The sequence below is a fragment of the Saccostrea echinata genome, unplaced genomic scaffold (genome assembly GCF_033153115.1).
Source record: "Saccostrea echinata isolate AGI-Se365-2 ecotype Australia unplaced genomic scaffold, CSIRO_AGI_Sech_v1 ptg000033l, whole genome shotgun sequence".
Taxonomy (NCBI): Eukaryota; Metazoa; Mollusca; class Bivalvia; order Ostreida; family Ostreidae; genus Saccostrea; species Saccostrea echinata.
In genome coordinates, this window is record NW_026889782.1 from 18,713,061 (window position 1) to 18,737,390 (window position 24,330).

General features: G+C 33.0%; 1 protein-coding gene and 1 long non-coding RNA gene across 2 annotated transcripts; both read right to left on the reverse strand.

Annotated features, from left to right (window-relative positions):
• Positions 1-695: 695 nt before the first annotated feature.
• On the reverse strand, positions 696-1,715 carry LOC133199026 (uncharacterized). The gene is made up of 3 exons (XR_009722722.1): positions 1,650-1,715; positions 900-983; positions 696-807 (listed from the first exon to the last, which is right to left on the reverse strand). It is a non-coding gene; the product is annotated as an uncharacterized LOC133199026 (long non-coding RNA).
• A 440-nt stretch (positions 1,716-2,155) lies between these two features.
• Positions 2,156-19,481, reverse strand: LOC133198224 (uncharacterized). Its single transcript, XM_061334349.1, has 5 exons — positions 19,368-19,481; positions 11,632-11,728; positions 11,008-11,111; positions 2,436-2,619; positions 2,156-2,252 (listed from the first exon to the last, which is right to left on the reverse strand). Exons 1-4 carry the CDS (start codon positions 19,479-19,481, stop codon positions 2,533-2,535), a joined length of 402 nt encoding a protein of 133 aa, XP_061190333.1. The 3' UTR covers positions 2,156-2,252; positions 2,436-2,532.
• Between the last annotated feature and the right edge of the window lie 4,849 nt (positions 19,482-24,330).

Below are 24,330 nucleotides of genomic sequence, written 5' to 3' on the forward strand. Positions count from 1 at the left end.
CTGTTTAACTTTTCTAACTGATGTCAGTATTCTAGAAGTTGTCAGTATTTTGAGCAGTTTGTCAGTAAAAATGCAACTCAGCTTATTAGACATTTTTATATGAAGAACCCCTTGTTATACAAATACTAAGCACTAACTACGCAAGTCACCATATGCTGTCTACTGTTGCTTACATATTTTACATTTGCCGTAATTATATTGTTTTTAGATCATTTTTGATAAGACCACTTCAATCAACAAGCTTCTTTATCAAACTGATTGGCAAATTTCGGGAACGACTCTGATTTTTTCCGTCTTTAGGGAAAATCTGTATATTTTCAACGTGAATCTGTAGAGCACTTTTTTACTCGAAGATTCATGGAAAATACTAAAAAGCTGTACAAGTAAACAACTCTGCCCATTGTTTCTGGAGAAGATTTTTTTAAAGATGCATCAAATTTGCACTAATTTTTGATTATATCCCCTTAAAATAGGGTAATGCCTTTCATGTGAACAAACTTGAATCCCCCACCGAAGAATACTTTGTGGCAAGTTTGGTTGAAATTGACGCAGTGTTTCTTGAGAAGGAGCTGAAAATTTGAAACAACAGTGACGCTGGAGATGGACAATGGACAAACTTTGATCAGAAAAGCTTACTTGAGCTTAAGAAAGTTCTGTTTTCAGCTTTATTACCAAGATCATTAATGGTGTCTTCATCACAGCTTTTTTCATCGCTTGAAGGATGGTATGATTCATCATCATTACCATCATCATACTCGTCTGCTTCATCACTTAAAAGTGGCCCTGTATCATGTCCTATTTAAAATTCTAAAAAAGAAATTATCATTTTAAGACTGTTCATTTTTATGGGGTTAACTTTTAATTTGTAACATCCAAACAACATCATAAATATAGATTACCATTCTCATTGACAACATCATGACTGCTGCTTTCATTTACAAATGATTGGTGTGATTCCTCATCCTGCTCAATTGCAAAAGACTCTGTCAAAACATTCAAATTAGATATTAAATTGGAAAATAACACTTTTCTTAAAAAGTAAGATTCAAATTTATGAATACAATAGGGGTTATCTATTTTTTTTTCTTTTTGCCTTTACTATGCATGCAAAGAAGAGTCCCATGGGCTACAACATTTCCCATGTAAAAGAAGCTTTTCTTAATGTTTATAAAGAGTTTTTCTCCTTAATTTTCTCATGCAAAATTGTGAACTCATATTATGACCCTATCCTAACTCTAAAGGGTCTCTGAATCCACTACCCCCCCCCCCCCCCCCCCGCTTCCTTCCTCCCTTTGGCCATGATTTGAACAAAAAGGAAGCTACAAGAAGGTTTAAAAATACAATTTGTGGTCCAGTTGTTCTTAAGAGGATTTGTAAAGATTTTAACTAGTACATAAATGTATGTATATATTTCAAGGTAAATCTTTGATCCCCTATTGTGGCCCCATCTACCTCAAAGGCCATTTTTTGAACAATTAAAAATCTTTATTACATCAGGAAGCTTTCACATAAATTTCAGCTCCTGACCAGTAAAGTGAGAGTATTATGGGCTTTGAGAAGAAAATACACATTATTGTTTAATTTGACCTCCAAATCTTTTTTCTAGTACCATAATAGTGTACGATACATTTATTAACTTGACAACATACCAATCTTCTCCTGGATTTTGTATGCTGGTGAGCACAGACTGGGCTCACAGTTTCCAGCAAAGTTATTAGCTGTAACTCTAAACTCCCACTCTGAGTCCTGAGGAAGATCGGTGACAGTAAAGAGGGGTCAGTGCAGGGGTACTCATTTCTCTGTTCCCTTAAACCTCTCTTCTACAAGGTAGTCTACAAAGATAATCAATATTATCAACTGCTACAGTGTTTATGTGGTTTTGAACAGAGATCAACATTTCCCTTTTTTTATTCTACTTTTAAATTAGTACCTGTAATTTTACAGCCACCATTATGTTTAGGTTGTTCCCATTACAGATAAGTTATAGAATTGTTGACAGCCTCTGGTACACCAGGTGGCAAAACCTTGGCTAAAATAAAAGTTTAAAAACGTGAAAGAAAAAATAATTGAAAATAAAGTACAATATGGTAATTGTTTTTTAAAATGTTATAATTTTTTTCAAATATACTTACTGTATTTGGGCTTGTGAGTTATGGGACCAATCACATCACTAGACTCACTGATTTAAAAACCTTCAAGATTCTTGGCCTGTATGTGGAAGTTGTATTCCTTGTCCTTTTTTAATCCCTTCACTGATGAAAAAACTCTCAAATTCAAGTTTTGTAAACAAAACAAATTTCAAGAATCACTTTTGTAAAACATCTTTTCACAGTTTTCAGCCATAATATACTAATTACATGCAACAAAAGGACATGTAAATCCACTTACTAGTTCATAAGAAAGATACATGTGTCAACAAGTAATCAGTTACTCACCCTCATAAACACACTCATCTACTGGGTAGTCATTAGCCTGCCTCCAGTGGTGGGGTCTTCGTATTCTATGACATATCCTATAATCTTCTTAAAACCATCATTTCTTGGTTTGGTCCAAGAGAGAGATTGACAAAATCTTCATCAATGTCGAAAACACTTGGATGTCCAGGAGGATCACAACAAGCTGAGGGAAACATTTAATATTTTCAAAATTTTTCAACCCAGTTCATCATGCAAACACAAAGACATTCTTTTAATTGTATACACCAATCAATGCTCGAATCTTAACATATCCCTTCATATTGAAACGAAGTCTTAAAGTTTGGAATTCATTTGATATCTAACAATTCATGTTCAACAGAATTATCACTTCACTTCAGCTTAGCTTCAGGGGAGAGATCAAAATTCATACACATCTACAAAAACTAATCAATCACCTGAAAATGAATTTCTTTGGCTACCACTTAAATATTTAGATGACTTGCAAAATAAAGTGGACAGACAGGACAGTATATATAGCTTGAACGAATAGGGATATACTAAAATACTTAACTAAATGTGCATTCTCAACCAAATTTGTGCACAGTGCACTATTTAAAGAATGTCCATACAAAGTAGTCAAAATACCAATCCCAAAGATCTTGAACTTAGCATTTTACAATTTTTTCCTCATAAAAATAGACGAATTCAAAATTTGATGAAAAATATTAATGCTCTCAAACTAGGAATAATTAACATTTTTGGTGGAATGGCTCTGTTCAATGGTACCAGTTATGGAAGAAAAAAAATGCTGCTGTTTGTTCTTTATCACAAAATACATTGTATTTAAAAAAAAAAAATTCCATTTCTTTTTTATTTTAAACATTTTTTCCTTTATATTCCCACAAAAAACTTTAATCCACTATTGTTGTGCCACTCTACGGGTACCTCTAGGAACCATGATTGGGAAAAAAATTGTACAGCACTTTCTGAGGATAACAGCTAGGACATTAATATCACTAATCAATGTCCTCTTGTGACATACATTCCAATGAAAAACTTCAATCCTTCATTGTAGCCCTATCCTACCCCACTGTAGATGCACTTCATTTATTTATTTTTAATTACAAAAAGACAATTGAACAAACTACCATGTTATGACCGCATCTTATTATGACATTTTTTTTATATGTTGATGTAAAAAAAATATTGATTCCATACTGGTTCCACCTACCCCATTAAGTCAGATTTGAACATGCAAACTTGAATCTATACCATGTCAGGACACTTCCACATAAGTTTCAATGGTTTATAAAATGGAGATTTTTATATGAATCAAATTTTCACTGTTTCATAGCTACTTCTCCTTGAAAAGTTGGTCACCATTCATTTAAACAAATTAAAATTGCTAAGTGGTTCTCCAGAAGAAGTAAAATGCTCCAGAGCTTTTGAGTAGATTTTTGTCTTAACCTATATTTCCACTTTTGCATAATGTTTTAGTTCTTACAATAAATTTGGATTCTACAATACCAATTAAAATATATTCAGTTAAAACTCCATGATTAAATTCCATACCAAAAGCATTAAGTGAGGAACTACTGTATGTGTACTTAAAAAAGCAGGCTTCATATTTTAGGGGGCCCTTGGCGCAGACAACAATGCCCTAATTCATGAATACCACTAAGAAATCATTTATAAATACAATATATGGTACAGACATTTATAGCGCTAATTCATGATGTCGCCAACACCTCAAAACCCAGTGATTTCGCTAAATTTTGAATACACTATTTTATGGACACATACAGTATATTTTGTGGCGGAAGGTTTTTTTTAGAAGAAAATGATCATTTCTTTCTCTTTCAAAGTATTTAAAGTATGCTAAGTTTGGATTCCTATTTTTCCATGCAGCCTACACACAGAGTTATTCTGAGCCATGAATTGTTTTATGCTGGTCCTAAATTATATATCAAATAAAATATCATGAATTCTATCATTATATTTGATAAGTATAGCAAATATATTGTGAAAATCCAGAAAAAATAGCCGTAATTTAAATTAAGCTTAAAATTAGCACTATTTTGGTAATATCTAAAAATTAACATCACAGACCCCCACTTTTTATTTTCTTTTCTGAATATATAAAATACTTTTAACCATTCTTAAATTCAGTAAAATGTCATTACTTTCAAGATATTTGATTGCTTGATAAATTTTTTAATGCCAGAAAAATATTTTCTGAGTGCAAAAAGGTCAAATAATTGAACTTGCAAAGTAATTTGAAAATTTTTTGTTGTCACAAATTTTAATACACCTATATATTCAAGGTGAAATAAGACTGTGTTTGTTCCCATAATTTATTTGAAAAAAATATTGGAGGAAAAACTTTAAAAATTGATTTATGTGTAAGACGTATTTACAGTGCAAAAAAGTCAAACTAAATGCTCAATAGCGCCAAGAGAAGCACATTAACCCCTATTTTTTGTTTTGATTTTTAATTAAGCTAGGTGTGTAGATTCTAAAAATATACTTGATAAAAGATTCTCATTACTTTTGAATTTAAAATTTCAAAATTATGCTTTGTAAAGTAGAAATCTGGTGTCTGATTATAATCGATAACATTGAAACACTAGAAGCTGATTCCAAACATTGATCGAAAATGAAAATAAACCAATGCAAGGAAACTCACAACATCTGTGTGATAAATGTATACAGACAGGGAAACTCACTACATGTTGGTAAATAATGCACTCTGGCAAGGAAACTCACTACATGTGTGTTAATAATGTACTCTGGCATGGAAACTCACTACATGTGTGTTAATAATGTACTCTGGCATGGAAACTCACTACATGTGTGTAAATAATGTACTCTGGCAAGGAAACTAACTACATGTGTGCAAATAATGTACTCTGGCAAGGAAACTCACTACATGTGTATGATAATTTTAAACAGACAAGGAAACTCACTACGTGTGTGTAAATAATATACCCTGGCAAGGAAACTCACTACATATGTGTAAATAATGTACTCTGGCAAGGAAACTCACTACATGAGTGTAAATAATTTACCCTGGCAAGGAAACTCACTACATGTGTGCAAATAATGTACTTTGGCAAGGAAACTCACTACATCTGTGTAAATAATGTACTCTGGCAAGGAAACTCACTACATGTGTGTGATAATTTTAAACAGACAAGGAAACTCACTACATCTGTGTAAATAATATACTCTGGCAAGGAAACTCACTACATATGTGTAAATAATGTACTCTGGCAAGGAAACTCACTACATGTGTGTGTAAATAATATACTCTGGGAAGGAAAATCACTACATGTGCAATTATTGTCCTCTGACACGGAAATTCACTACATCTGCGTGATAAATTTTAAAGTTAAAGATAGAAACTCAAAACGTCGACACAAATACTGAGGTATGTGACTAATGCAGAGATTATTAGATACTGTACGTAGCATGAAAAAAATTGCTGGCTTCACATCAATGTTGCTATGGAATGAAGGAAAAAAATATACTACATGTTTTGTCTTTGATGAAAAAAGAAAAGAAAAAATAAAAAAGATAGAAATAATGTTATATTGTAATATATTTCAATACAAAATTTAATATTGCAATGTATCCAAGTAATTGTAATAGGATTTTTAATTTGCAATACCTAGCACTTAACTATGAACACAATGAGTGATTTGGCAATGTTAAAACAAACTACATTTCCTTTGCAGTAAATTCATCATCAACTTGTTCCTACTATGGATAAATTATATATGGCTCAACTAGTATTATAAACAATGAAAGTATATCCCTGAATAGAAAATAGCAAAATTTATATTTTTTTCCCTAAAAATGTATGTCTGTAACATGAATATATTTCATTCAAAATGAAAGTAATAATAAAGAAATAATCCTTGAAATATTATGTTTTTTACGTTATGTCAAAAATCTTGACGCGAGCCCATTGCAGAGGTGTGAGAGAGGAACGAACGACTACTCTGCATAGGAGATTGGTAAACAGCAACCCCCCCCCCCCCCCGCCAAACAAACAAACAAACAAAACAAAAAACACGATATAATATCTAATCATAATATTTAACCTCCTGGGGTAGTGAACTCTATAAAACATGTTTAGTAGACTTATCTATAATGCATATCATAGAAGAAATATGGAATCAAAATAATCATCCCAAATTAAACATACATGTATTAACCATTAGAGAGAATCTAGGTATGTCACTCCAGTTTGTTTACTTTGTACCCCATTGGTTTTTCTGAGTTGAAATCATGTTTTTATTTCAAAATGAAATGCCATTTCACATTCTTTTGACATATAATTCAGTCTGTCTTTAATTTGATGAAGCTTTTAAATTGGATTTGCATCTCATAAGAATCCTACAATTTATTCTCAAATACAAATCAATCAGTGTTTTGGAAAATCCTTAAGTAAAAGCAAGAGGCCACTCAATCTCATTCATAACAGTATGTCACTTCATTCATATCCATGCTCAATACATTTCACTCTGATTCTTATTCTTCATAATTTCAATACTTTGCCGATGCTTCATTGTGTTAGCAATGTATACCAGTTCTTCTTACTTTTATACTAATTCCAGTTCTTAACTACTGTAACATTATTTTTAAATTTGCAAATTAAATCTCTGTTACAAATATCAATTTAAATATTTTTGTTGTAGGCAACCAAGAATTCAAGTAATGTGTGAAAAACAAAATGCCAGTAATATGTCTTCAATTATGTCATAAAAATGACTCTGGCCATCCGAACCGAGCAGCATCCAATCTTATAATTATGTGTTGATACTTATAAGTGTTGTCAAATCAGACAATTTTTAGTAACCGGTTACTCGCTTACTTTTCCGATCAAGTAAACGGTTACACGGATGGATTTTTTTTTAGACCTTTAAACATCCTTGCTCATGGTATGTATTCAATAATAACTGTAATATATGTAACGTCATTACAATTTCCATGTTTAACACTTACACACTGGCCAATATCAAACGCAAATGCACTGTAGATGCATTTCATTTATTTATTTTTAATTACACAAAGACAAATTAAAGCTTCTAAATGAATTTGTTCTTGAATATCCTGTAATAGTTGGCAATTTTTGCGGATGTCCTAAATATAAACTTACTTTAGTTTCGTTTCTGTGTATGTTAATTTCATTTTACATATTTTACACCTTTCGGATTTAAATTCTTTTAAAACATTTCGGAATCTATGCTTTTGATGGCTGTGGAGGCATCTTATTTAAAATTAATCCTGTACTGCGGACTAGCACAGTATAAGTGAGGTAATTATAATTAACCCAGGTTTTCTACATTGTATACTGCTTGGCAATCAAAGCCATCGATTAGATAAACTGTGAAAACTAAGTGTTATCAAAACAAATCGGTCATGTTTGTGAAATGCTAGATCAAGTCTAACGTTAAATAACGGTAAATAAAATGGTAGAGGTGTACATTCATTTCTGAACAAAATAACATTTCTTTTCTACTTTTGTCTATATATCCGAGTAACTGAGTAGCAGTTTTACTATCTGATACTCGCATTGTTTGCCGATTAACCGGTTAACCAGGTACTCGTTGACAACACTAGTAGAAATGGTTAAAATGGCATCACACAAAATAAAGATAAATTAATTATTCAAACAACAGGGAGTAATACAGTAAAACATGCTTACAATAGCAAAGAGCCAGGGACCAAAATATTTAATTCTTTATAAACATAAACTTTCCATTTACAACACTTTTAAATCTATGGGGAAGGAAATCACTTCAATGTATTAAAGCATATAAATTCATTTTAAGCATGTTTGCTATAACAATGTTCTGGCTGATTGATTTGAAAATTTTATAAATGGTTCTTCAATGATGTGCACAATTTAAGAGACACTGCAACAAATGGAAGCTAGACCACTGCTCCTTGATGAAAATATATCCTTGTTCGTAACCTTATTATAAATCTAGCTTAATAGTCAGACTGGGTGAAGCCTATCTTTATGAAGTATTGAATGATACTGATGGTGGCATTACATAAAATCAAAGGCCTGAAGGCCTGAGAGACGCATCGCACTGAAGGTAGAAAACTCAAATTTTTTTACTCAGAAAAATTCGACATACATCTTGAGGGAACGAAAAAAAATCAGGAATAAAAATAAAAATTAAAAATATCATTTCTTTGAGGTTAAAAAAAGATTTTGAGTTGTGGCATTTTTTTAGTCGGTCGGAAGAGGGCAAACAAACATTTTTTTAAAGATAGTCTGATATATTAATTATAATTCATTGATATTTAAATTAATATATAATTGATTTTAATTATACTTTTATTTTTTTTATTCTTTCATTATAAACATAGTAGAAAGATGAAATAATGAACGAGAATTTAGAAATGAATGATTATTGAATAATTCTATATAATTTCATATCTGAATTTTTTCCGTTTCTTTCATTATGAGCATTTTTTTTTAAATATCAATACTTTGTCTTAGACTAGTTTTATCAATCAAAATGACATAATACGTAAACCATAGTGGGATACATGAAATGTTCATATAATTCGGACTGAAAAAAAAAACAATCGGGAGTGGTATACGGTATACTATGAAACACGTTTCCTCCGATATTTTCGATAAAATTAACTCAAAAAGTCTATGTTTATATGGTATTAGTAAACCTATAAATTGAAATCCACTGTCATTGCAATTTTTTATCAGATATTTTATCATACTCAACTGACACTTTACCAAAAACCGATCATTTCACCGTTTCGTGTTACCCTTCCTCGTGGAATTTTTTTCCCAAAACAGTCTAGACGAACTCCAAAAACAGCTTTGCTTTTCCGGAAGTAAGAAATTGAGACTGAAAAAGACTCCGAAAATAGAGTCCGCGCATGCGCACACGCACAAAAAAATAGCGATTTTTCGGCAAAAATGATGGGTCTACAAAAACTGTCTGTGCAAAGTTTTGGAAAGTATGGCAATTATGCCAGTACTCAGAAATGCTAAATAAAAGACTTCAGAAGAGATCGTATTTGTCAGATTTTTGATTTTATTTGCAAAAAAGGAGATATTTACTTTCAAAGTTGACGTTTGAAGTCAGGTCAATTACAGAGAAAATGATACATTTGAGAAGTAAATATGCATAATAAAAGGGATATATATGCAAAATGGGACAATACATATTGTAACTGTTAAAAACTTGACTGAATTTTACACATATATTAGCATTCCGGTATTTTTATTTGTGTACGACATCTGAATTGAACGCGTAAGTTCTTACCATGGTTATTTACCGATTTTTTTTTATCACATACGAACAGATATTATTATGAAAACATTTTTAAAACTATTAGCTATCAAAATGAAATCTTTAAAAACCACTCTTCTAGAAATTAAGGTCACAACATGTCTTCTAAATATAAACCTGTGAATATCTCTGCTCCGTAGTGAAAAATGCACATTTTCTAATTAAAATACATACAAGCTGGGTGTCTTCAAAAACAAGTAAAAGCACCTAGATATCGTAGGAACAACATAAAATTTAAATCAAGGAGACAATAAATCAAATAAGAAAATAATTCTTACCGGCAGTATTGAATTCGATGTCGTATAATCCAATTTACTACTATGCAAGAGTTTGAAGCAATAAATTAGTCAATATCCACAAAATAATTTCATAAATATAATTATCCATTCAACAAAATTAAAGTAAAGTCACAATGCACTAAATACAGCCATTATGCAGCCGTATATTTGAAGAAAGCGAACGACAATCCATCGTTTGTTTACATCGGACGCCATTTTGCCGCAATGCATGATGGAGCCAAAGACTTCGTTTTCGGAGTTCACGCCATTTTTAGAGTTCGTCTTGACTGCGAAAGGTGGCCCTTGTTGCAAAATTTATTCAGTTGAACATCTTACTATTCTTTTCATCAAGTGAAAAAATAATGATATCCCTTCTATTTCTATAAAAACAACCATCTTGTTCCTACTGTTAGTGATGTTTTATAAAATAAAATTATTGTATATTTTTCTCAGATATTCGTACAAGCAATGTCGTATTACAAGGCCTACTAATTTATGGCAAGAGCTGTTGCGATGTAAATAGATCTTACTCCGCGTAGCACATGTTTGTTTGTTGTTGTTTTCTCTCTTTCTCTATTTCTGTTTTGTTTTGTAATTGTTTCTTTTTTGTTATCTTTGTTGCTTTCAAAGTATAAACAACATATATATGTGAGATTTTATGTTATTTGGTATTTAAAATAGACAATGAATATCACCAACTTGTCAATATACATTTGCTCTATTTTCAATGGCGTATTTAGAATCAATATTGTGGAGTCCTTTGTCGCCGCAGTAATTGAAAAGAAAGAAATGGGGTCGACTGCGATGAGGCCACATCGCTGTTAGGGATGCGCCTCAAAAAATAGTTTGTGTCCAAAAACATGTGAATAAACATGATAAATATTAAATCCCTCTTTATGACATTATGATATCATGAAATTAGCTTAACAGCAGACTGGGTAGTGCAACTTGTATAATTATATTTATATATATTACCTGAATTAATCTCATCATCATCTTCACTGTCAAATGAATTTCCATTGAATTCCCAACTAAAAGGGTCCGATTCCACTTCCACATCTGAGCTAGCCATTTGGAGTCTAAAACATCAAAACATTTAGATTCAACATCACCTTTTAAAAATTAAAACTGTCTTCAAACAAGAGGCCCATGGGCCACGATGCTCACTTTGGTCAAATAGGTTCAATAAAAGACTTACTTATAGACACAAAATATTACAAAAAAATTTATCAATTCCTATTCTGAGATCTTATTTTCCAGGTATAAGTCTTCTTCTAAATGTGTCTTTGTGTGACATCATATTGTAACTAGGGGATTGCTCTAAAATCTGCCCCAGTATTTCCAATTTGTTTAAGCATCATTTATGTTAAAAATTATACAAAAAATATTTTTTGGAAAAAATATACAAACTTAAATTTAAATACAGATCAATCTGGATTTTAACTTTTTTGCACAAAACTATAAATTAAGAGCATATAAAATTATAATCATGTAATGAAAAAATATGAAATTCAAGCAATATTATCATTCTTTCTACATCCATCCACTTTACAAAACAAAACCACAGATGTTGAGAGTAAATTAATAATATAAACTTACTTTTATAGTTTGATATAAATTTGATCTCAAAACCTTTTTGGTCAAAGCCAGCCTGGCAGTAAAAATCTGCTTCTGACGAAGGTGACATTCGTCTTCTCTGAAAATAGATGTGATCAGGGAATACATAAGCTTTAATTCATAACATACTATATAAATGGTGCCTGTTTTGGAGGGTAACAAATGAAATTGACACCCTTTTGAAAACCATTGTTAACCTTTTGTTTTGTCATTGAAATGATCCCTCCTGAAATATTTTATCGACCAAATATTAGAAGATTTTTTTTAAATTTTAATCAATTCTTTGCCTGTAATCAAATGACCACCAAAACTTGTGTTGGATTTAAGGGAAAACAAGTTTCTTGGTTGACTAGTGATACTTTTTACAAAAAAGTTAACTGTTTATTGAGTTTTTTTTAAAACATATAAACATAGGTAATCAAAGATTACAAAGCTCAATGAATGGTACATGTGTATCTATAAGTAAGGTAAATCTTGTACCAATTTTGTGCGAGATCAATTATCAATGCAAGTTTGGTTAAAGTAGGACTTATAGTTGCATGGGAATAGACCTGCTCCAAAAACTTTAAACTTAAACTGTTTACTCATAAAGAAAATGTAGGTCAGTTCCAGCATCCATAGCATGCCTGGTAGTGTCCATCCCTAGTTTCGTCATCCATGCAAGTTTAGTCATAACATGTCATATAGTGATAGAGCTACTCCAAAGACATTACTCTGGTCACATATCTGAAAAATGTAGGTCAGATTCAGCATCAAAAGCAAGTCTTCTTGTGTCCATCTTTAGATACATCATTCCATGCTAGTTTGGTTCTGGTAAGGCTAATAATTACTCATCTGGAAAATAAAGGTTAGATCCAGCATCCAAAGCAAGTCTGGTAGTGTCCATCCCTAGGTGCATCCTTCATGCAACTTTGGTTCAGGTAGGGCTTAGTTACTTGGAAATGCATGGACTTGCTCCAAAAACTTTAACCTGGTCACTCATCTAGAAAAATTTAGGTCAGATCCAGTATCTGAAGCAAGTCTAGTATTGTCCATCCCTAGATGCATCATCCATGTAAGTTGGGTCCAGGTACGGCTTATAGTTACTTGGGAATGGACTTGCTCCTAAAACTTTAACCGGGATGCCGACAAGTGTGATTTACAACATTTTCATAATTTTATTCGGTAAACAAATAAAAAAAATTACAAATTCATTTTTAATGGACCCAAATTATAGCTTGTATAGCCACTGTATTAGTGTAAAATGTGCACTGTGCCATTTGGCTGACCCCACAAAATGCAAGAAAGCCTGATTTTCTAGTTTGTAAGTTCACTGCAGTCTGCACTCTTGGTATTCGTCATCGAAATTAAATGATATCCATGATGTATCATATAACAAGAGGCCCAAGGGCCTTAACGGTCACGTGAGTATAAAACAATAATCCATAGAGGATCCATAGAGTATAAAATAAACTGATAGAACCTTAATTTGTTGCCCAAAAGCAAGAAAAATAGGATGATCATGATCTTCGAAATAATTACTCTAATATTCAGTAACAACTCATAAATTAAGTTCTAATCTGTCCCCAATTTAGATTTTTTTCCTAGAAGTTTTTTCTAATATGCCCCCACCCTACCCCCGAGGGTCATAATTTGAATAATCTTGAATCTACACTACTGTAAAACACTTTTTATTCACAAGAACTTTATTTTTGCGTAATTACGTGAGACAGTGTGCTCGTGAAAATTTCATTCTCACTTATCTTAGTATTCCTACAGATTATATACAGCAAACACATTTCGTGAATATTCTGTCTCGCTAATAAGGAGTCAGTGACTATCTCGCGAAAATGAAGTGTCCCGAAAATTTAGTGATCTACAGCACCTGAAGATGTTTCTGTATTAAAATGACTAATCATGGCTTTGTTGTTCTTGAGAAGAAAATTTTTAAATGATCTTTCATATATATTCCTAACTAAAATTTGATCACCTGTTGTGTCCCCTCCCTACCCCAGGGGGTCATGATTTGAACAAATTTGAATTTACATTACCCAAGGATGCTTCCATATAAATAAGACAAATCATGGCTTTGCTATTCTTGAGAAGAAGATTGTTAAAGATTTTTCCTATGTATTCATATGTAAATCTTTGATCATAAATTGTGGCCCCACTCTATATTACCTGAGGATGCTTCCATGTAAATATAACCAATCATGGCTTTGCTGTTCTTGAGAAAATAATTTTTTCAAGATTTTTCCTACGTATTCCAATGTAAAAATTTCATTGTTCATTATGGCCCCACCCTCCCCTGGGATCATGATTTTAAGAAATTTGAATCTACACTACCTGAAGATGTTTCTACATCAGTTTCATCTTTCTTGGCCCAGTGGTTCTGGAGAAGATTTTTCCAATGTATTCCCATGTAAAACTTTGATCTCCCATTGTGACCCGCCCTGCCCCCGGCAGGGGTGTGCAATTACCATTGCCCAACGCTCAGGGCTACCAATTTTAGAGGTTGGGCTATCATAAATCTATACTGCATTAGCCTGTCGGGCTAGTAAATCTGAAACGAAAGTATATGTATATTTACATCGACTGAATTGATGTACGAATTAACTTTGTTGTAAAATCATAATCTTTAATTCTTTTCAACATTTATGTATTGTGTGTTGCTATCGCCAGTCGTTTCAGTGACTGTCACAATTATATTCAATAAAAATAGGGAGAAGTACCTGACAATAACATAGTGGAAACCATTATTTGTTTTATTTATTTCAACTTAATTTTTTTTTTTTACCTTTTTGTTATACTTATACATGTATTGTTTTCGGTAGTTAATGGGCTAGTGATGATTGTCAACCTCGAGCTAGTAACTTTGTTACTTCCACTAGCCCAGGCTAGTAACTAATTTTTGTAATTGCACACCCCTGCCCAGGGGTCATGATTTGAACAAACTTGAATCTACACTACCTGGGGATGTTTCCAAGTAAGTTTTATCTTTCTTGGCCCAGTGGTTCTGGAGAAGAAGATTTTTTAAAGATTTTTCCTATGTATTCCTATAATGTAAAACTTTGATCGTCCATTGTGGCCCCACCCTACCCCTGGGAGTTATGATTTTAACAAACTTGAGTCTACACTACCTGAGGATGTTTCCACATAAGTTTCATCTTACCTGGTCCAGTGGTTCTTGAGAAGAAGATTTTTAAAAGATGCCATTAATTTTTCACTAATTCTTAGTTATCTCCCCTTGGAAGACGGTGTGGCGCTTCATTTGAACAAACTTGAATTACCTTTACCCAAGGATACTTTGTTGCAAGTTTGGTTGAAATTGGCCCGGTGGTTCTTGAGAAGAAGTTGAAAATGTAAAAAGTTTACGCAAGACGCACACCCGCACGACAACGGATGAAAACAGATACATGTAGCAATAGGTCACCTGAGTGACTCAGGTGACCTAATAAAATCAGAGCCACCAATCAACATATTGACATCCACTGGCTAAGCAACAAACTTTTCCTCTGATGTGGTTCCTAACTCCAAAATATCAAGTCATTTTGCATGGCTGCACCACAGATTTATGAAATTGATGCATATGGAAAATATTACCTTAGGCCATTCCAAGTTTTTTCTATGTTTAGCATCCACCCATCTTTCAAATACTTCCCTACCTATTCGCAAAAAACACACAAACCAAAAAGTAAAACACAAGTCATTATAGCCATAAAAATGATGTCAATCAAAGAATATGATTCCATTAATCTATTTTTCTCGTAGAAATATTTATTCTTCAGCAAAATCAAGGTATTAAATGCTTAAAATATTCCATATATGGCATATTGTAGGCAAATACTTAGAGAAATTGACAGAATTCAGTGAATCGACCTGAATAAACAATTTCAGGACTCCTGATTTTGTTTGTTTGGGTTTTTTTTTTTGTTAAGGGATGTCAAAAAATCCAAGGCACACGCGGACGCTAAACATTGAAAAAACTTGGAATGGCCTTAAATGTACAATGAAATACCATACTAACAAATTCTAATTAATTATCTAGGCTCGCTCTTTGATCTCTAAAAGTTGGCATTAAAAAATGATTTTGGTTTAAATATATTTTATTCTAAATACTTGCTGTAATAGATGACAAATCTCCATGAAGTTCTAAAAACAGAAAATTTATTTCCACATATCTGTTATCAAGGTGGCAGGGGATAATTTTTCTTTTCAATGCCAAACATGTGCCGAGGGGGTAGGCATATGCATGAGGTCAATAAAAACAGATCATAGTTTGGGGCAGTTTCTTGGGTGCTAATTAATTGCACTTCATATATCTATAGCTCAAAAAATGTGTCAACGTATAACATGTAACCTACATATTAAAGTGAACATGTACCGAAAATGCACTTGGAGGTCTCCAAAGATTTTGGCTTGTTTTTCCAAGATTTGGGCTGCTGTCGCACCTATACAGCCCATCCCATTCCCGAGCGAGCAGGATAAAACACCCAGTATTCTGTAGAACAATGCATGCTCTAATGAAAATTCACTAATTAATCTGGGGCCATTCACCTTCCCTCTGAGATGCACACAACTGCTTTTCAGCTGAATTTCCTCTGCGACTGACCAAATGTCTTAGTTTCGCATTTACAACTCTATATATGCTAAGCATCAGAGTGACACCTACATGATGCACATCATTTTTCTCAGCAAGCTCTGCTACACTGCACATGTACATGTATCCCATAATTATTCTATTCATTTTTCTACATAAAATATCACATCAATCAGGGGATATCTCAGTTTTTAAAGAAATTTGACAGCACATACTAATCTATAGTATGAAACTATCCCCTGCCACCCAATGTCATATGGCCATAGTCAAGTCGTACCCAAGGCAATTCAAATCTTAACATGTTAACATATAAACATATATGGTTTTGAGTTGACACAGATAAATGCTGTTTTTATTCTCACGGATCAAAAAGTTCCTTGATAAAATGGTTTGCTTAACGGATATGAGTTATGTAATTGATCCTAAAAGTTTCCTTTTATTATATTTTGCTAGTTGTAAAGGGGTATATAATAAATTTATCATTATAACAGTAACTTGATCCTGAGACCCGTATTACGTCTCGTTGACAGGCGCGGATCATCAGATCAAACTCATTTGATCTGATGATCCGTGCATGTCAACTTGACATGATACGGCTCTTCGGATCAAGTTACTATTATAATTATATATATATACTGGCCTCTGTTCTTCTTTCAGAAAATATCATAGGCTCAATTTCGTTGAGTCAATAATTTGGAATATCCCATAATTATCTCTTAATTTGAATCACTTAAGCATGTTAAATCAACACATGCCCCTGATCGGCCGAGAATTGTAAAATTTGGTGGTAATCTGCTTTACATTTATATTATTTTACAACGTATACTTTAAAATTTATTAAATATCCATTCCAATAAACAAAAAGAACAGACTACATTTATCGGAAAACAAATTTTTTACTGAGAATAAACATAGTTTGAAAAACTTGTAGTGTTTTGGGCGAGTAAACATGGTACTGAAGGAGATGCCTATCCCGTTAGTATATAGATCCCTGACTTAATGCATAGAATAATGATTATACGTTAAAAAAGTGTGTTATAAAATTTGCATTGTCTGTTTATGATACGGAATACAACAGATCTAGGGCCTATAAGTCAAAAAATTTATTTGTTTATTCATTTGAAAATTTTGTTACAATTCCAGGAAATGCAGACATGGCTCTTCTTTATAGTGAAATTCTGCGCCAGATTTTCATTTTGCTCCATAAAAGTTCACTTCAATTATAATGCCCTGTTCACACGGAGAGTTTAATTCGAATTAAACATAAGTTACTGCGAATTAAATTTGAATCGCATTCGCACAGGGAATTTAATGCGAATTAGTTTAATTCAAATTAATTAACTGCACATTTAATTACTTCGCATTAGCTCCGTGTGAACGCTAAGCGAAGCTAATTCGAATTAAATTTTGACGCATGCGTAAAGGCACAATTAAGTCACATGCCACATGTCTGTGGACAGATATGGATACTTATGCTATTTTTTAATGGAAAACAAAGAAAAATTATGTTAATCACTGAAATGTGCATAGAGACTATGACAGAATGTAATATGGGTTTGCTGCGCATAAGGCGACGTGATTTGAAAATGACCTCATTATAGCCTTACTGAATAGCCTTACTTACAAATAAAATTTTAATTCCCATTAGTTTACTTCGCATTAGCTGTAGTGTGAACACAATTTAATTTGCATTATTTTAATTCACATTATTTACTTCGCATTAATTTACTGCGAATTAAACTCTCCGTGTGAACAGGGCATAACAATTTAATGCATGTTACTGTCAATCAAAAATTGTTTTAATCAGTAAATCATGATGCAAAAACTAACATAACTTGCAGAAGTCAGCATAAACAACTTCACTAACGAATCAAGATCCCATTCAAAAAACATTGGTAATGTAATGCAATATCATGCACTCAAGTGTATAATATATAATTTTCTTATCGGTATTGTAAAACAATTGATACCCCATATGAGTTCCACATGGTGAAAAGAAGGACCCTTGACATGACCGACTTGCTAACCAGATGTGGCCTTGGTCAGGTTAATTAGAATAATCTAACCGTGTCTTGGGACAGGCCCTCACTACAGTTAGAATCCCTCCCATATACCAATAATATAGCAGAAAATTGCAGAATCGCGGGGCTCCGAAATGATTTTGGAGAAAATTAATGAAGTTGCATTGAAAATAACAGTCAAATTAATCATAAAAAACCTTTTGAGACTGTAAATACCTTTCATCTAAAAATTTAATCCATATAATGGAAGAATTCAACACTTCTTCACCAACATTTTTTACTCGTTTCAAATTTACACAAGATGTTGACATTCAGAACTCTCGGGATATTTCATAGTAAATGCACAAAGTTAGAGTTATCTCCCGTATTTTCTTTGCTACATGGACAATACACGGAATGCATTCTATCGTTAAACAGGGTCCGTAGGACATTTATCATTTTAATGATAGAACATTCTATCTATGGTCAGGTCAGTTCACCTCGTAGACCAAGTCTTGGGTCCGTATTTCACCATGTTGACCTCAGAAGAGGTAATAAATTGTTAATATTGTTAAGTTATGAGTTGTCATCAATTTATATAGGGGAGTCAGCTTGTAACAATTCTCCTGGTTACGAGTTGAATTTTGTCGTTTCATTAATATGAGTTGACCTATTGGGTTTGATCTGATCTACTCAACATGCTAGAGGTTCACGGCGATATACTTTTGACTTGGCGCTCCGAGGTATATAAGGAGCGTAGGGACGTTTAACCGAGGCTCTTACTTGTAGGAGGAGATCTGACCTAGATACGATCATACGAGGCTGGTTACGAGTTGACCAAAAACCCTTAAACAGACACTGTAACTTTTCTGTGTTTCCCAATCCCAAACAAGGATAGACTGTAATGCAGGCCCAACTGTGTTCATTGTACGTGTATAAAAAATGAATAAAACGGGCACTATAAAGATTATCGTTCCGAAAAATTGACACATACAACTGACCTAGTTCGAATTTTCTCAACTAAGTGACAACTTTCCAAAGTTCACAGTACATACGATGAACTTCAAGCATCTTCTAAATTTCCATCTTCAAAAGTAACAAGAGAAGATTTTTATACTTTAAAGCTTACAAATACTTACAAAACTGTCTTTCATACGCAATGCAGTCTCAGTGTCAGTGATCAGTTCATGTTCATGTTGTAGGGTGTTACCTTCGCTTAACTGGTTCTTGTGAACTTCCGGTAACCAGTACATTTCTGAAAAGTGAAAATCTTGTAATATGCAGGCAATATTTATGACTTTTAGAGTGGGACAGTTGCAAAGTATGATGGCAAAGGTACTTATTTTGGCCATTTTAGGGTGGGACAAGTCATTTTAACAACAAAAGACCCTACATACATAATCTATATAACTCAGTAACTGTAGGGCAGTGGCGGATCCAGAAGGGTGTCTAAAGATTAAGGGCCTGGGACACAAATTATAAATGCAATATTTAGCAACAACAAAATAAAAATTTCTTAATCTTTATACGAATAATTTTGGTTATAACAGGGGAGTTGCCCCCCCCCCCTCCGAACCCCCTCCTAATAAAGGTCCCTGATTTTATTATGAATTGAGAAAAGACTCATGAATACATGTAGTTATTCAAATCCATGAAATAAACCCTCAAATCACAGGTTCCTCCTTGTTTTTGGACAATTTAGACCTGGCCTTCAGTGCAAAACTGTCAAATTAATCAATATAATCAAATTATCAGGAAATTAATTAATCAATTTAGATTTAGAAAGTATGCTACATTTAAGATTTAGACAGTATGTTAGAAGCATATAATATACTTTTAGTCAAGAGTGTACGGGGATTTACCCTGGATTGTATTCCATACACCTTGAGGCTGAATCAAGGGTGTAGGGGATTTACTCTGTGTTGTATTCCATACATGTGTGCAGAAGGCCCCAGTGCTTTTTAACTATGCCTTGTGACATCACAATATTTTACCTTCAGCTCAAGCTGTACATAGTACATGTATACTAAACTACACCAGCTGGCTTGCTATACAAACAAATCTTGTATTACAAGTTAGCTTGCTGCTTCAGCCTCTGAGGATGTATAGAATAGAATAGAATAGAATAGAATACAATTTACCAGAGGAAAATCTCTTTACATCCTTGATTGAATTGCAGTGGATATATCCCTGCTAGAATTACAAGAAAAACAATCCAATGCATGTCATATTTCCTTAGAAATAAAAAATGTCATGGTCAAGTAAGATTTTATACAACTTTCAAACATTTTCAGGTTGCATGATATCCAAAATCATGCACGTTTAAAATTCCCAAAATTATTTCATTTAGAAAAGGAAATCACCAAATATTTTGCAACTGAATGGAGTCTGTACCCTTCAAGTAGTAGCCATCTAGATCACAGCCTCAACATGGCTGATGAAGGAGAAATTTAAAGGTCATATTATATTGTATATATGTACAGGGGTATTTATGAATTTTAATTTACTTTGATTTAATTTTCATACAAAATGAAGACGGGAAATATATTCTTTCACTGCAGTGGAAGGTATGAAACCAATTTATTTAAGACTTTATAAATCTATGTTTATGCACTGGTCCCACTCTGGTGAATAATATTGCCTAGTCTCTTATTCATGGACTATAAATTTGTGGAAACTTGAATGTAATTGATATTGCAATTCAAATTTATATCCTAGTTATTAAGAATACGAAGCCAAATATACTTATTAAGCGGATGTTGCATTTTGTATGCTTTCTGTGATTCATGACATTATGCTGAAAATTCTTTCCAAAAAATATTTACTTGTACATACGTATGTTTATCTAGAGTGTTCCAAGAAAAAACATATGTTGCCTGCTATATAGGCTCATAAAAGTTGCAAATAAATCTAAGGATGGTCAGGTATTTGCTGTACAGTGCATAAAAAAATCCACAAATAGGAAGGCTCTGATAGAAATTGACAATATAATAGAAAATGTTGAATATGATTCCCCTATCCTCAAAACAAAACAAAATAATATTACAATTAAATCAGAAATAATTATAATTTAATGCATGTTTCCAACAATCCTCTGAAAGTCTGACTATCCCTATGATATTGACTTTACTACACTTGAATTTAACATTCAGCTGATTTTCAAAGGAAATACTTAGTATTCAAGATATCTTTATCTAAATTCACACAATGATATATTGTGAGAACTATTCAAATGTGTCCATTTTTTTTTTACCTTGACTTAGCTTTTTCATTTTGCATTTTGTTCAGTTTTAAAGGAACTTTTTTTTTTATCCAAATACACATACAGTGTACTATCACATGTTGGTAAGAAGTATTCAAATGTGTCCTGAATTTTTTATTGTGACCCCTATGATATTGACCCAACTATTTCAATCTGCATTTAGCTCAATTTCAAAGAAATTATTCAAGATGTTTTTATCTATACACATATCTGAGATAAACTATGTCAATTTTTTTTATCTTGATCTTCCCTTTGACCTTGACCTCGCTATTCCTTATTTTGCATGTAGCTTAGTCTTAAAAAAATCTTTTAATTTATTTTTATCTATGCACTTGCACTGACACATATTGGTGATAACATTTCAACTGTGTCCAAATTATGACCTGTTCCTTTTGTTAATCATTAATCTTACTATTTATTTTAGTTACAGCTCTTTTTTTTTAAAGAAAGTATTCATAATATTTCTATCAAACGTACAATAACACAAAATTGGTGAGAGTTATTCAACTGTGTCATAATACTTCAAACCTTTATAAAGTTTCCTTTGACCTTGACCTCATCATTCCTCCTTTACTCTGATTTTGAACCATAGAAGCCTGATGCTTTTTTCCTTGTTTCATCAAAACTTATCCTGGGTAAGGCATTCATGTCCTGTTATAGATTTTAATTTCTTTTAATGAAGGTTGTTATCTAGAACACTGATATCTCAAATACAGGGATACATGTATGTCGAAGTGAGTTGGCACTCCCTAAAATATTTTTTTCAGCATTCTTCATGTTTTTAACCCTTGTCATTTCCAATCTTTCTGCGAAAATTTCAAATTGTTATTAAAAAAAAATGAATTGCAATGTTTATGCCTTTATAAAAAAAATTTAAACAAAATAAAAACAAAATTTTACCTATCAACCCTATTTTTTATTAGCAAGTAATGGTACATGTATACAAGCATGTTTTTTTCCTTAGGCCTGATGTCTTATAGATTTCATTCCAGTTAATAAATCTTGTTGATCGATTGATTGTTTGTTGTTTAATGTCCCTCTTGAGAATTTTTCATTCATATAGAGATGCTACCACTTGCTGGTGTAGGGCTACAAATGTTGACCTATACTCGGCACTCAGGGCCAGTGAGGGATATTATTCGAGCCAGCACTTACTGTGACAAGGGACCTTGGTTTATACAGTCTCATCCAAAGGACCGGTCTCCACGACCCGCAGTGGGATTCGAACCTGCGACGTAAGGATCAACTCCTTACTCCACGACTCTAGAGCAGACACCCTAACCACTGCGTCATGCAGGCGACAAGAAATCTTATTAAAAAGTCTAATAAACTGTAGCTCTGTACATTGTATTTACCCTAAAATGTGCGAATTCAGTGCATCACCAAACTCGATAAATCATGATATCTGTATAACAACATATTGCTGTTTCCTAATTAATGAGAATTAGTTTGTGTATATATATAGTGCAAACATATAGTGCATATGCATATATGCATAGTGTATATGCATATAAACATATCAAGTTTTCAAGCAATAATTAATTAAGTTGAACTTCAGTATCCATGACACTGATATATTGAATATCATGGATATGTTGAAAGGGATTTTGAAGTTCCAAACCCATATTCTTTGGGTATTTTGCCCTGGATATCTTGAATCCTTAGATATAAAGGTTTGACTGTATTTAAAATTTTTGGAGTTTCATTGTTATTCTGCTAACCCAGTTAAGCAGGTATTACTATTTCAATCTATACTATATGTCTTGTTAATTCCTAACCAATACTAATTATCAGACTAGTAATCAATGACTTCCCTAAGTAAGTTGTGACTTATTGACCACTTTCGGGTACATTAAAAGTGGCAGATTCAGGACCCCCCCCCCCACTCCAAGATATTTTTTTTAAATTGTCATTTTTACAACATATTGCATAAATGCGATTGTCTCTTTGCTATATCCAAACACATTGTTCTGTATTGTATTATATGTATTAAAAAACCCAAACATTTACTTATTGTAGTACTCTTAGATAGATTAAAGGCCGACTGAGTCATAATTTTTAATATTATACTTTCATGTAAATTAGTTGAATCTGATTCATCAAGAAACATTTGTTAAAAACACTATTACCCGCTGAATAGTGAAGCCACACCCTCCAGGATAGCAACAGTCGACATTGCTTGACTACAGGTGATATTCCAAAAAAATATTGACTCTGCAGAATTTATGCGCGCAAGGTTCACTGTAATGTGATTGTTTGTTTGTTTGTATGTTGTTTAATGTCCCTCTCGAGAATTTTTCACTCATATGGAGACGCCACCACTTGCCGGTGGAGAGCTGCAAATTTTGTCCTATACTCTGCACTTACGGCCATTGAGCAGTGAGGGATCTTTTTTGTGCCAGCACCTACTGCGACACGGGACCTCGATTTATACGGTCTCATCCAAAGGACCGGTCTCCACGTCCCACAGTGGGATTCAAATCCGCGACGTAAGGATCAACTCCTTACTTAGCGAATCTAGAGCAGGCGCTCTAACCACTGCGCCACGCGGGCGACTCACTGTACTGTGTATTTGTATAAAACATTCAGTATGATATGAAAAATACTTCATGTAGTTGCAATTGAGGGTAACATTGAAAATTTTCACCCCAAGAAAACCATTGTCAACCTCGGCTGTGCATCGGTTGACAATGGTTTTCTAAGAATGAAAATTTTCAATGTTGCCATGGTTACACTCAACTACATGCAGTATTTATATAATACAATCTCAAACTTTATATTACTGAGAAAGAACTTCAAGATATCCAAGGATTCAGGATATCGAGCCTCGGTTGACAATG

Excerpts from the sequence above, each read along its gene's own strand:
- LOC133198224 (XM_061334349.1), bottom strand. The coding sequence starts at position 19,481 with ATGTACTGGTTACCGGAAGTTCACAAGAACCAGTTAAGCGAAGGTAAC. Across the intron at positions 11,729-19,367 it reads TGCGTATGAAAGACAGTTTT|AGAAGACGAATGTCACCTTC; the intron begins GTAAGTATTTGT and ends ATCTATTTTCAG. Across the intron at positions 11,112-11,631 it reads ATTTATATCAAACTATAAAA|ACTCCAAATGGCTAGCTCAG; the intron begins GTAAGTTTATAT and ends TTGATGTTTTAG.